The sequence below is a fragment of the Pan troglodytes genome, chromosome 18, assembly GCF_028858775.2.
Source record: "Pan troglodytes isolate AG18354 chromosome 18, NHGRI_mPanTro3-v2.0_pri, whole genome shotgun sequence".
NCBI lineage: Eukaryota > Metazoa > Chordata > Mammalia > Primates > Hominidae > Pan > Pan troglodytes.
In genome coordinates this window covers 24,829,530-24,842,220 of record NC_072416.2, presented here as the reverse complement: position 1 = coordinate 24,842,220, position 12,691 = coordinate 24,829,530, and the positions used below count along the sequence as shown (strand labels likewise).

Sequence of the window (12,691 nt, the reverse complement as noted above, 5' to 3'; positions counted from 1 at the left end):
CTCCAACTCCCGACCTCAGGTGATCTGCCCGCCTTTGTCTCCCAAAGTGCTGGGATTACGGGCAGGAGCTACGGCACCTGGCCAGAACGATCATTTTCTAGCTGTGTGATCTTGGCCTAGTTACTTAACCTCTCCTTGCCTCAGTTTGCTCATCTGCAAACTAGGGATACTATTAATACTTACCTCATAGGGTTATTTAGGAGGATTAGATGAGATAGTATGTGTAAAGTGGTCAAAGTGGTGCCAGCACACAGTATGCACTCAAGAAATGTTAGCTACAATAAATGTTAGCTATTACCACTTTGGATATACAGTCCCATTAAGTCAAAGACATATAAGTCTAAGCATGGTGTCACTGCATCCCCCGCCCCCATAGTAGCTGTGAGCTTTGTAATCATGGAGGACAACTTGATGAGGACACTGACCAGTCCGATTTTCAGAAACATGAGAAATCTTCCTGAAGCCAGTCTATTACATGAAGGCAGCAAAATGAAGCATGTCAAATAATATATATTGCCCAGGACTTCTGTAAGTCACTCACTCAGATGTTGTTTCATTCATTCATTCATTCATTCATTTACTTACTCAAGAAGTACTTATTGAACTCCTACTGTGTGGCAGGCATTATGCTAGGTGCTGGGGACTCATTGGTAAACTACCTGGATATGGTCCTTTTCTTTTGGGAGCCTACTTGGTGATACAGACAAAAAAGTGAGTAATCAAAGTGAAAAATTTGAAAAATCACGATAAGTGATGCGGAAAATGGACAAGGTGCTCATGGGAATAGTGGGAAGAAGGGCTGTTTGAGATGAAAGAGTCCAGAGGGCAGTTTTCTCTGAGTAGGTAGCATTTAAACACACCTGAGGGGTGGGAAGCACCAGCCCATGAAGATGGAATTTCATTGCAACATTTCACAATCTTCCTCAACACTTTCTCTCAACACCTTAATGATCTATATTGTGTGATGGTGATGACTAACATTAAAAGGAGATGGGGGCTGGGCATGGTGGCTCATGCCTGTGATCCCAGCACTTTGGGAGGCTGAGGTGGGTAGATCACTTGAGGCCAGGAGTTTGAGACCAGCCTGGCCAAAATGGTGAAACCCTGTCTCTACTGAAAACACAAAAAATTAGTTGGGTGTGGTGGCGGGCGCCTGTAATCCCAGCTACTTGGGAGTCAGAGGCATAAGAATTACTTGAACCCTGGGGGATGGAGGTTGCAGTAAGCCAAGATCATGTCACTGCACTCCAGCCTGGGTGACACAGTGAGACTCTGTCTCAAAAAAAAAACAAAAAAAAACAAAGAGAGTTGGGAAGATTGACTATAGCCTGTGATTTTCGCTTCCACTTAGAGGTCTGTCCTTGGATGTCTCCTCATCTTTGCCTTGTGAGGTCTTATAATCTCTTTTACTTGCTCCCATGAGCACTGAAGGAACCAGACTTTATTTTGTGAGACAGAGTCTCACTCTGTCACCCAGGCTGGAGTGCAGTGGCACAATCTTGGATCACTGCAACTTCCACCTCCCAGGCTCAAGCAATCCTCCCACCTCAGCCTCCCAAGTAGCTGGGACCACAGGCACGTGCCACCACGCCTGGCTAATTTTTGTATTTTTTTGGTAGAGACAAGCTTTCACCATGTCGGCCAGGCTGGTCTTAAACTCCTGACTTTAAGTGATCCTCCTGCCTCGGCCTCCCAAAGTGCTGGGATTACAGGTGTGAGCCACTGTGCCCAGCCCAGACTTTATTTTGTAGCTGATCTTCATAGGATTGGCTTGGATGCCTCCTCAGGTCCTACATAGGTAGATAAAATGAATCAGCACATGTTTAGTTACAAGTGGCAGAAAACCCAACACAAACTGGCTTGAACAAATAAAGGGGCTGGGTGCAGTGTGCAGTGGCTCATACCTGTAGTCCTAGAACTTTGGGAGGCTGAGATGGGCAGATCACTTGAGGTCAGGAGTTTGAGACCAGCCTGGCCAACAGTGAAACTACTTCTCTACTAAAAATACAAAAATCAGCCAGGCATGTTCACGCCTGCCTGTAATCCCAGCTACTGGGGAGGCTGAGGCATGAGAATCGCTTGAACCTGGGAGAGAGAGGTTGTAGTGAGCAGAGATCATGCCACTGCACTCCAGGCTGGGTGACAGAGTGAGACCTTGTCTCAAAAAAAAAAAAAAAAAGGAATTTATTGACTCCCATTACTGGAAAGTTCAGGGGTAGTGTTCAGATACAGCTGGATCCAGGATCTTCAACACTCTGGGTGGGAATCTGTCTCTTATCATGTTTTTGAACTTTGCTTTTCTTTGTGTTGGCTTCATTGAGAGACAGGCTCTATGCCTGCATGTGGTAGGTTCCAGCAGATCCTTGTGTATATCCTTCTAAGTTCAAGTCCAGAGTAAAGAAAGCTCTTCCCCTAATGCTCCACTCAAAGTTCTGGTTGACTCTGGTTAAATCACATGTCCAATCCAGAACCAGTGACTGCAGCTAGGCTAAGGTATGAATTGAAATTCATCACTCCTGGAACTTGGTGCAGTTAGCTTTGACTGAACCACATGAAGCAGGAATACAAGAGAGGTGGTTCTCCAGAGGAAGTTATGAATGATGAATAGCCACTGTGCTAGAATTATGGAGACTTATGTGTCAGCTGCCTTAAATCAAGGCTTCGTTTAAAATAGTTTAACACCAAAGCATTTTGTGTGCTACTCTTGGAATTGAAGAGTAAACATTGGAATTGAAGGGGTAAACATATTTCTGTAGGACCACAGAGGAAGAAAAAATCATTCTGGCTGAAACCTCATGAAGAAGGTGACATTTGAGTTGAACCAAAAAAAAAAAAAAGAATGTCTGCACTTGGAAGTGCAGAAGGGCATTTCAGATGAAAGGACTGGTTTGAACAAAGGCAAAGAGACAGGAAATTATAAGGTTTTGTTGGAGGTTGTGGAAAGGCTGGGTGCGGTGGCTCATGCCTATAATCCCAGCACTTTGGGAGGCCGAGGTGGGTGGATCACTTGAGGTCAGGAGTTTGATACCAGCCTGGGCAACATGGTGAAACCCCGTCTCTACAAAAAATACAAAAAGCCAGATGTGGTGATGTGCACCTGTAATTCTAGCTACTTGGGTGTCTAAAACACGAGAATTGCTTGAACCTGGGGAGGTGGAGGTTGCAGCGAGCTGTGCCACTGCACTCCAGCCTGGGTGACAGAGCAAGACTCCGTCTCCAAAAAACGAAAAGAAAAAAAAAAAAGGGAGAAGAAACGTTGTGGAAAAAGATGCTGGAAAAGTTTGGATCCTGATGCAGAAGAAGTTGTATGTCCAAACTGTCTGAAGGTCATAAGAGTGACTGAAGGAAATAAGCAGCAGACACACAGGACACAAGTGCCTTTAATATTGGTGAAGGATGTAAGAGATTCGTTGCCTGAAGACACTTCCATAGATTAGGGGACATACTCAGTTGAAGTAGTATCTTAAGGACATGAACTTGGATGCAGAGGCCAGGATGGTTTGGAGTGGGGATTCCAGAGGAGTAGGATGGGAGATCAGTCAGGAGACTACAGCAACAGCTTATTTATCCCCTCAGGCCTGGGGACCTTGATCATTCCTGGATGGTTTATCTTTTATTCTTACTATTTTTTAGGCTGAATCCATTTTGCAAGGGTACCTGGATGATTCAGGATACAGTATCCAGGACCTGAAGAGCTTTCATTTGGTAGGACTTGGTGCAACCCTGTGTGCTATAAACATCACTGAAATCCCACTTATAAAGATCTCAGAATTCAGGTAACTAAAATATGAATGTGCAAAATGGCAAATGGGTTAATTCATCCATCCATCCATCCATTCATCCATCCATCCCTCCATCCATCCATCCATCCAGATATTCCACCTCCTGACACTTGGCACCTTTCTGGGCTAAAATCTCACTGGGCTAATGGGATAAGCTAGATCTGCTGTCCCTGCTGAGCCTACTGTGCAGTGTGTGTGTGTGTGTGTGTGTGTTTGTGTGTGTGTGTGTGTGTGTTTTTGGCTGAAGAGTCCAAGCTCATATTATATCCCTCCCTCTTTAACCACTACCAGGGTGGTAGTGGCCAGAATTGGGACCCTGCTCTGCAGCACACATGTCTTAGCCGAGTTTAAGAGGAAGGCCGAAGTTGTGTTTGGGGATCCCACTGAGTGGACCAGTTCTGTCTTGCAGGAGCTTGGGACCATTGCAGGTAAGACTCACCCTGAGCATACCTTTCTCTCCCTTTCCAAACTCAAATGTGGGGACACAAAATAAAACATTATCCTTGGCCATGTGTAGCAAACATCAGTGGCGTTACAGTAGAACCTACATTTCATGATTTGAAGTTGCAGAGGGTGGGTCTGCAAATCTGCTTTTAAAACAAGCTCTTTTGGAGATTCTTGTGTACACTAAAGTTTGGAAAACCGCTAGTTTAGAATGTGATTTAATTGGCCCCTAAGTAGGTTTATACAAAATTTGAAAGTGTGTAAATTGAAGTTCCTTCTGGGCATGCGTTTCACTGTAGGAGGCCAATCAGGGCTAATGTGACCCACATTTTTTTTTTCTGAGTTGATGAAGGAACTTGATTCCCCAGTGTGATTTCCAGGGCCTTTTGTAAGGAATGATGCCTGCCTAGAACACTCAGATCTGAGCATTATGCAGCACCATTAATAAAACAAGCGGAGTTCTGATGGCTTGAACTAAACCCCCGTGATTCCTTTTTCTCCCCAGCTGGATTAACTAAGGCAGAGCTCCGGATGCTTGACAAGGATTTGATGCCATATTTCCAGCCATCAGCAATAAAATGCCTTCCTGATGAGATATTCAAAGTAGGTGCTCAGTTCTTCAAGGAGAAATGGGAGCTTGACCCCATTTCAAATCACACAGGGAAACAGGTGATGGGCCTTGGAATTTAGAGGCTTGTGACCAGGCTCTGCTGATGGGGTCAGAGGAGATCTGTGTGAGTTTAGGCGTTTTTAAAAAACATTTTTTCTTAAAATTACAATATGTAGTTTAATTATATTTATTTTTATGGTCATCTTCTCTTCTTCTAGCAGGTGGTACTGATTTTCTACTTATGGTGGTATGACAGGTTCATAAACCCTTACAAAAACCCCTGGGGACAGATATAGTTCAGAAATCAGAATTTCTCAGATTTTGAAAAGATCACCCTGTACATTTACTGTATGTAACTTCATACCCCCAGCAGTGTCTGGGGAAGCACCTTGTAAGCAAACACATTAATATTTCTGTGAAGAAATCTGTGACAAGCCACACTAATTGGAATAAATAGAGACTATAAATAAATAGCCTCACATTACTTCAGGTCAAGTTTTGCCGATAAATAAGTTTGACTTAAACTTTGGGGGAAAACTTGCAGTTTTCAGATTATTTTTGGACTTCAGAATTGCAGATGAGGGATTGTGGACCTCTGTAACATTTCCTTTTAAGATATAATTAAATAAAAATATTTTAGTTGATTTAGGTCAGGCATGGTGGCTCACACCTGTAATCCCAACATTTTGGGAGGCTGAGACAGGCCAATCACCTGAGGTCAGGAGTTTGAGACCAGCCTGGCCAACGTGGTGAAACCCCATCTCTATGAAAAATACAAAATTAGCTGGGCGTGGTGGTGGATGCCTGTAATCCCAGTTACTTGGGAGGCTGAGGCAGGAGAATCACTTGAACCCGGGAGACAGAGGTTGCAATGAGCCAAGACCACACCATTGCACTCCAGCCTGGGCAACAAGAGCGAAACCATCTCTCTCTCTCTCTCTATATATATATATATTTCTATATATATATATTTTTAGTTGATTTAAAGAAAAGTATTAGGAAAATCACAAGAGGACAGGTGAAAAACTGCTATGAAAAAATTGAGAGGGTGAAATTGGATCATTTGAAGGAAGGGAAGCAGGGTATCTAATGACCTTGCGACCCTTTTTTCTGTCTGTATACAAGATTAGGGGAGTGTTTGGTGGGAATAGTCTGCTCTGATGAGGAGGCAGTGATTCTGGTGTTCCTGTTTGCTGTGTAATGTGGGAACACATTTTGTCCAGCACTTCTGGATAAAACGCACAAACCAGGCTCGACAAACTCCCCCAGTGCCACATCACTTGTTCATTTCAAGAAAGATAGCCGAGGCCGGGTGCAGTGGCTCACACCTGTAATCCCAGCACTTTGGGAGGTTGAGGAGGGTGGATCACAAGGTCAGGAGATTGAGACCATCGTGGCTAACATGGTGAAACCCTGTCTCTACTAAAAATACAAAAAAATTAGCTGGGGTGGTCACGTGTGCCTGTAGTCCCAGCTACTCGGAAGGCTGAGGCAGGAGAATGGCGTGAACCCGGGGGGCGGAGCTTGCAGTGAGCCAAGATCGCTCCACTACACGCTAGCCTGGGCGACAGAGCGAGACTCTGTCTCAAAAAAAAAAAAAGAAAGCCGACCTTCAATCACTTCAGCATCCTGGACAGTTCCGAGCACATTGCAGGCATAGTAGCTGTTTGAGGGCAATAAATAGCAGTCCTCAAAGCCATTGAGCAAATACCTGCTTCCCCTCTGGGGCACTCTGCATGGGACAAGCAGCTTGGTCTTGGATGCTGGCATTTTGCTAAGCACTTTCTCTTGGTCTTGTTTGGAGTGCTGTTGTGCTGCTTCCTTGTACAGGTATTTATCTATTCCAGAAATCCCTACTGATCACCTACATTGTGGCAGGCTCCAGGGTAGGTGCACCTAAGGATGCACAGGTGAAGGGGTTATCACATAGTGCCTTCAGGGGCCTAAAAGGTAACATAAGGTGCAGTAGGCTGGGTAGAGACCGAAGTGAACTGGAGAGCCCTGTCTAAATGTGGAGGCTGCTTCTCATTCCTAGCACATTCATGCAGTGTGGCCATGTGGGCCCAGGATTGCTGAATTTTCCTTTTCACTTTTTTCGAGAAGAAGTCAGAAATCTTCATTTTCATATGGAATTGCTTGATAATTAAATGTTGGCAGCCAATCTGAATTTATTTTTGAAAACACAGTGCCGTAGGCCTAGAGATTCAATCTGGCCTGTGGGTCGCGAGTCAGCAACATTGATAAAAGAGATAATTTTTAGAATACAGACTCTGTGTTAATGGTATATGGAAGCCAAAAAAGTACCTCTGTGACCACCCCACCGTGTGTGTGTGTGTGTGTGTGTGTGTGTAGTGAGAGGAGAGGAGGTGATGCTGAATTTTAATTTTTTTGAGACAAAGTCTCACTCTGTTGCCCAAGGGAGTGCAGTGGCACAATGATGGCTCACTGCACCCTTGATCCCCTGGGCTCAAGCTATCCTCTCACGTCAGCCTAAGTAACTAGGACTACACACTTGGCTAATTAAAAAAACTTTTTGTAGAGAAGGGGGGGTCTCACTGTGTTGCCCAGGCTGGTCTCGAACTCCTGAGCTCCGTTAATCATTCTGCCTCAGCCTCCTAAAGTGCTGGGATTGTAGGCATGAGCCATGGCACTTGACCGACCAGATGCTGAATCTTGGAGAACAGCTGGCGATGAAGAAGAAACAGTGTTCCAGGCAGAAGGAGGTGCACAGAAAGATGCTGCCTCTAGGGAACTGTAAATATTGGCACCCACTCTCCTGGAGTGAAGAATGCCATGTGTGAGGCTGGAAAGGTGGGCAGAGTTTTTTCCAGGAGCCTGAACTGTGTTCTGGAGTGGGGTTCCTGGAAGGGCTTTACACAGAGGGATATGATTCCAGGGAAGTATCTACCTGGACAAAAGAGGAGGAGAGGGTGACTGACAGGAGTGGAAGGGATGAGGGAGCATAAGCATCTTTCCCAGATTCTTCAGGGCCTTTAGAAAATAAACATGATGATGTAGAGTCCCCTTCGTATTCCAGTCCCATTGGAATGAGTCACCAAATCCTTTGATCTGGAAGTGACTTCAGAAGACACCTTGTTCACAGTCCTTGAAGACATAGTCTGGCCGGCAGAATTTCCAACTCATGTTGTCCATAGCAGATATCACCAATAGATGACTGCATTTTCCCTCCATGGAGCCCTCACAGAGCTCATCACATGGTGCTCAGGCAGTCAAACCAAAGGATCAGAATCAGTCAGCAGAGGAGATGAGTTCTCTATGCTGTCTCACATTTATCCCCAAAGCCCAGGGAGGCTGTGTAATTTCTTCAAGGTGACACAGCAAGTATGTGGCAGAGCAGGGGCTCAAATTCAGGCCTCTGATCTTTAAGGCCTGTGTTTCCCCCTCCACATCAGTGTTTCAGGAGGTGGAAGACTTGAAGCACTGGGAAGCTGTCTTGCATTGCATTAAACAACATTGCCACATAGGGAGGAAATCATGCTTCCCTTTTCAACTCTCTATTAGTACTTCTAAATACCTCAAGAAGGAAGTGTCAATTTAACCCTGTATAATACATTTTATATTCTCTCTCTCTCTCTTTTTTTTCAAGAGGCCAGGGGTTCAGATATTGTTGGCGGACAAATCTAGCTAGGATTCAACAATATTGTTTTATTTTTATTTTGCGGCTCCTATTTAATGCTTGCTTATGGCAAGTCTGCCGGCTTTCCGTTTTTGGAAACTTCCATTTTAAATTTTCTATTTTTAAATGCATTTATTTTGGTAGTGCAAGCGTGATCTAATTTTAAGGAAATATCTTAAAGAGGACCACACATGATACACACAAGGGGATGGCAAAGTTGTGTGCATCCTGCGCGGACGCCCGAGATGTGGGAAATCTGGGGAGGGGCCCCGTGTGAGGGTGCTGCCCCTTTGCCTCCTGCAGGAGCTGTCCGCGGAGCAGATCGCCTCCCTGGGTCCGGAGAACGCCGCGGCGGTGACCCACGCCCAGCGCCGGCGGCTCAGTCCACTGCAGCTGCAGAGCCTCCAGCAGGCGCTAGATGGCGCCAAGACTCACTCCTGGCAGGACGCGCCCGCTAGCGCCGGTCCCACTAGAACCTCATCCTCGCGTTCTCCCGCAGGTGAGCAGAGCCGCCCTCTGCCCCGCGTCCCAGCCCCACTCTCCTTCCTTGTCCTCCCTGTCAGGCCTGGGGTGGGGAGGTTCTTAAGATTCAGAGCGAGGTCTCTGACAGTCACTGGGGATTCTGCCCTCCGTGAAAAACCCAAAGTCCCTATCAAGCTTCCCTACCAAGCTTCAGAATTAGTGATTGTCAACTATGGCTGCCCTTGGGTGGGGGGCATTAAACATCTTCCAGTTCTCCCGCCCCTACCCAGGACGCATAACATCAGAAACTCAGGACTAATTTCATTTTAGCCGCTCCTTTGCAAACTCCCTCCTCACTATCCAATAATAATGAACTATTATTATTATTATTATTATTATTATTATTTTGACTCAGAGTCTCGCCCTGTCGCCCAGGCTGGAGTGCAGTGCCGCGATCTCGGCTCACTGCAACCTCCACCTCCCAGGCTCAAGCGATCCTCCCACCTCAGCCTCCCAGTAGCTAGGATCACAGATGTGTGCCACCATACCTGGTTAATTTTTGTATTTTTAGTAGAGATGGGGCTTCACCATGTTGACCAAGCTGGTCTTGAACTCCTGACCTCAGGTCATCTGCCCACCTCAGCCTCCCAAAGTGTTGGGATTACAGGTGCGAGCCACCAAGCCTGGCCTGTCCAATATTAATTAATTCAACCCATGTTTACTGGGCACCTACTATGTTCCAAGTCTGCAGTAGGGGCTGGGAATACAGAGGTGAGCAAGATAGATAAGGCCCTCTTGTAAATGAAGAAGATATTTCAAATCTGACAAGACCAGGGAGGGTGATAGTGACTGAGGGCTGAGCTAAGATAGAGAAGCCTCCCCAGGGAGTGGCATTGGATCCTGGGAACATGGCCTTCTTTCCTTTTTCTCCCCCATGCCTTTCTTACAGCTCTCCCCATTTCCCCTTCACTTTCTCACTTCTTTGTGGTGCCTTCTGTTCTTAACACCACATTTGGACCATGCTCTGGGGAGATAGCTTCTAACAAGATGGGGAACAGAGATGTTCCCTGCCCTCACTGAGCTCTCGGTGCAGCCTGGCGGGGAGGGAAGACATGTACCCTGGTGAACATGAGGCAGGTGCTGGGTGCTGAGATGGGGAACACACATGGGTCAGGAAACCTCCTAAAGTCAGTGATGTCTCAGGTGAGACACAAGGTGAGAAGAAGATGGGCTTAGCGAGGTAGACAGTGTCTCAGGAGTAGGTACCGGCATGGGCAAGTGCCCAGAGAAGTCAGAGGACTTGGTGCTTGACTAAAACCTCCACTCCACCTTTTCCTGACTTGAATGTCTCCCTATCCTGCCTTCACATAGGGATGGTGAATTGGAGTATTCCCCATTTCTGCAGCCACAAGTGGCCAGAGGTGGCACTTGAAAACATAAATCATGCCTTTTGATGTATTATATTATTACTTTAAAACACTTTTCATTGAGGCTGGGCACATTGGCTCATGCCTGTAATCCTAGCACTTTGGGAGGCCGAGGTGGGCGGATCACCTGAGGTCAGGAGTTTTGAGACCAGCCTGGCCAACATGGCAAAACCCCGTCTCTACTAAAAATACAAAAATTAGCTGGGTGTGGTGGGGGGCACCTGTAATCCCAGCTATTCGGGAGGCTAAGGCAGGAGAGTTGCTTGAACACTGGGGGCAGAGGTTGCAGTGAGCTGAGATCATGCCAGTTCACTCCAGCCTGGGCAAAAGAGCAAAACTCCATCACAAACAAACAAACAGCAACAAAAAAAAAAAATTTCCATTGAAATATGATATGCATATATTTAAAAGTTATTTGTAAATGTTATAGCGTTTTGCATGAATAGATAATATGTGCAATAGATAATGCACAGGGTTCCAAATATATAAAGTCTGAAAGGCATGTGGTGAAACCTTGTCCTCCAGCCCCTGTCCCCCAGCCACCCTGTTCCCTCCCCAGAGGCAACCAATGTTAGCAGCTTCTTGTGTATTTGTCCAGAGATATTCTATGCATACACAGCAAATCAAATATAGATGATCTCTGCACTTTTCACAAAAGCTTATTATACACCTTATTCTGCACCTTGTATTTTTCACCTAACCATATACTTTGGAGGGAGTTCTGTATCTGTGCACAGGAGCTGTGCCATTGTTGGTTTTATGGCTATGCCGTAACTGTATTCAACCAGAGGTCTGTAGATGGACCTTGCAGTTGTTTCTATTTTTTTTTTTTTTTTTTTTTTTTTTTTTGCTGTTATGAACAATGCTGCAGCTCCTGACCTGATATAATTTGCATCTGTGCAGTATGTCTGTAGGATAAACTCTTCAAAGTGAGATTGCTAGATCACAGGGTCTGCATTTATAATTTTGATGGATGTTGGTCGGATGTGGCAGCTTATGCCTGTAATCCCAGCACTTTGGGAGGCTGAGGCAGGTGGATCACTTGGGGTTAGAAGTTTGAGATGAGCCTGGCCAACATGGTGAAACCCCGTCTCTACTAAAAATGCAAAAATTAGCCAGGTGTGGTGGCACATGCCTTAGTCCCAGTTACTAGGGAAGCTGAGGCAGAGGAATCGCTTGAACCTGGGAGACAGAGGCTACAGTGAGCCGAGATGGCGCCATTGCACTCCATCCTGGGTGACAGAGCGAGACTCTGTCTTCAATTTTTTTTTTTAATGGATGTTGTCAAATCCCCTGCAGAAAGGTGTGACCAGTTTTCCCTTGAAACAGCAGTGTCAGAAAGTGATGAGGGCCCCTTAAAAAGATGTTCCCTGCATGTCCCTGGCTGGGCAAGATCCTGGATGCCCCTCCTTCATTCACCCCAAGGGCCTAAGTGAGGGCTGGGAGAGATGCTTAAAATACAAATTCCTGGGTCTCCTGGCAGACTTGCTAAATCAGAATCTCCAGGGGATCCTGGAATTGGTGTTTCTAACAAGCTCCCTAGTACATGTTGACTGACACAATCTCATTTAATTCTCACTCCCCCACCCCTCCTCCTCTTTGGGGGTCATTGTTCCCATTTAAGAGACGAACAAATCAAGGCTCTGCATCAAGTGGTCCCAGAGAGAGACTCGGGGAGTTGGACATGATGTGTCTACCTTCTGCTTGCTGCCAGAACTTCATGTGTACTCTTATTTTGTATTTGCTTTTAGGAGCTCTCCAGTCGTGGGGTCTTTGGCTTGGTTGTCCCCTGCTGGTTCTAATGGCCAAGCTCCTGTGGTGAGTGGCCTGAGCGCATCGTCCTGTGTTGCCCCAAGCAGCTGGCCAACGTGTGTAGAGACAGGATGCTCCAGATGGTGGGACACCGTTCCCTGGATCCAGACCCTCATCTAGGGCAGGGAAACCCTGGGGCCTTGATGGTGAAAATGCACCCCAAATGAAAAATAATTATTAAAAATGATCTTGCAAATTATTTTTAATTTTTTTAAATTTTAATTTTCGTTAGTACATAGTAGGTATATATATTTATGGGGTACATGAGATGTTTTGATACAGGCATGCGATGTGTAATAATCACATCATGTAAAATGGGGTATCCATTACCTCAAACCTTTATCCTTTGTGTTACAAACAATCCAACTGTACTCTTTTAGTTATTTTAAAATGTGCGATTAAATTACTATTGACTATAGGGTCGGGTGCAGTGGCTCACGCCTGTAATCCCAGCACTGTGGGAGGCCGAAGCAGGTGGATCACCTGAGGTCAGGAGTTCAAGACCAGCCTGGCCAAC

The 12,691-nt window shown here is 45.8% G+C and overlaps 1 protein-coding gene across 2 annotated transcripts in view; it reads left to right on the top strand.

Moving 5' to 3' along the window:
- OTOA (otoancorin) overlaps positions 1–12,373 on the top strand; it is a 96,965-nt gene extending 84,592 nt beyond the window's left edge. For both annotated transcript variants that reach the window (XM_054669010.2, XM_054669011.2), the window contains 5 exons: positions 3,634–3,776; positions 4,074–4,210; positions 4,732–4,829; positions 8,777–8,972; positions 12,114–12,373. In XM_054669010.2, the coding sequence (XP_054524985.1) occupies positions 3,634–3,776; positions 4,074–4,210; positions 4,732–4,829; positions 8,777–8,972; positions 12,114–12,184 (645 nt within the window). In that variant the 3' untranslated portion in view covers positions 12,185–12,373. The remainder of the gene's footprint in view (positions 1–3,633; positions 3,777–4,073; positions 4,211–4,731; positions 4,830–8,776; positions 8,973–12,113) is intronic.
- Positions 12,374–12,691: the final 318 nt, after the last annotated feature.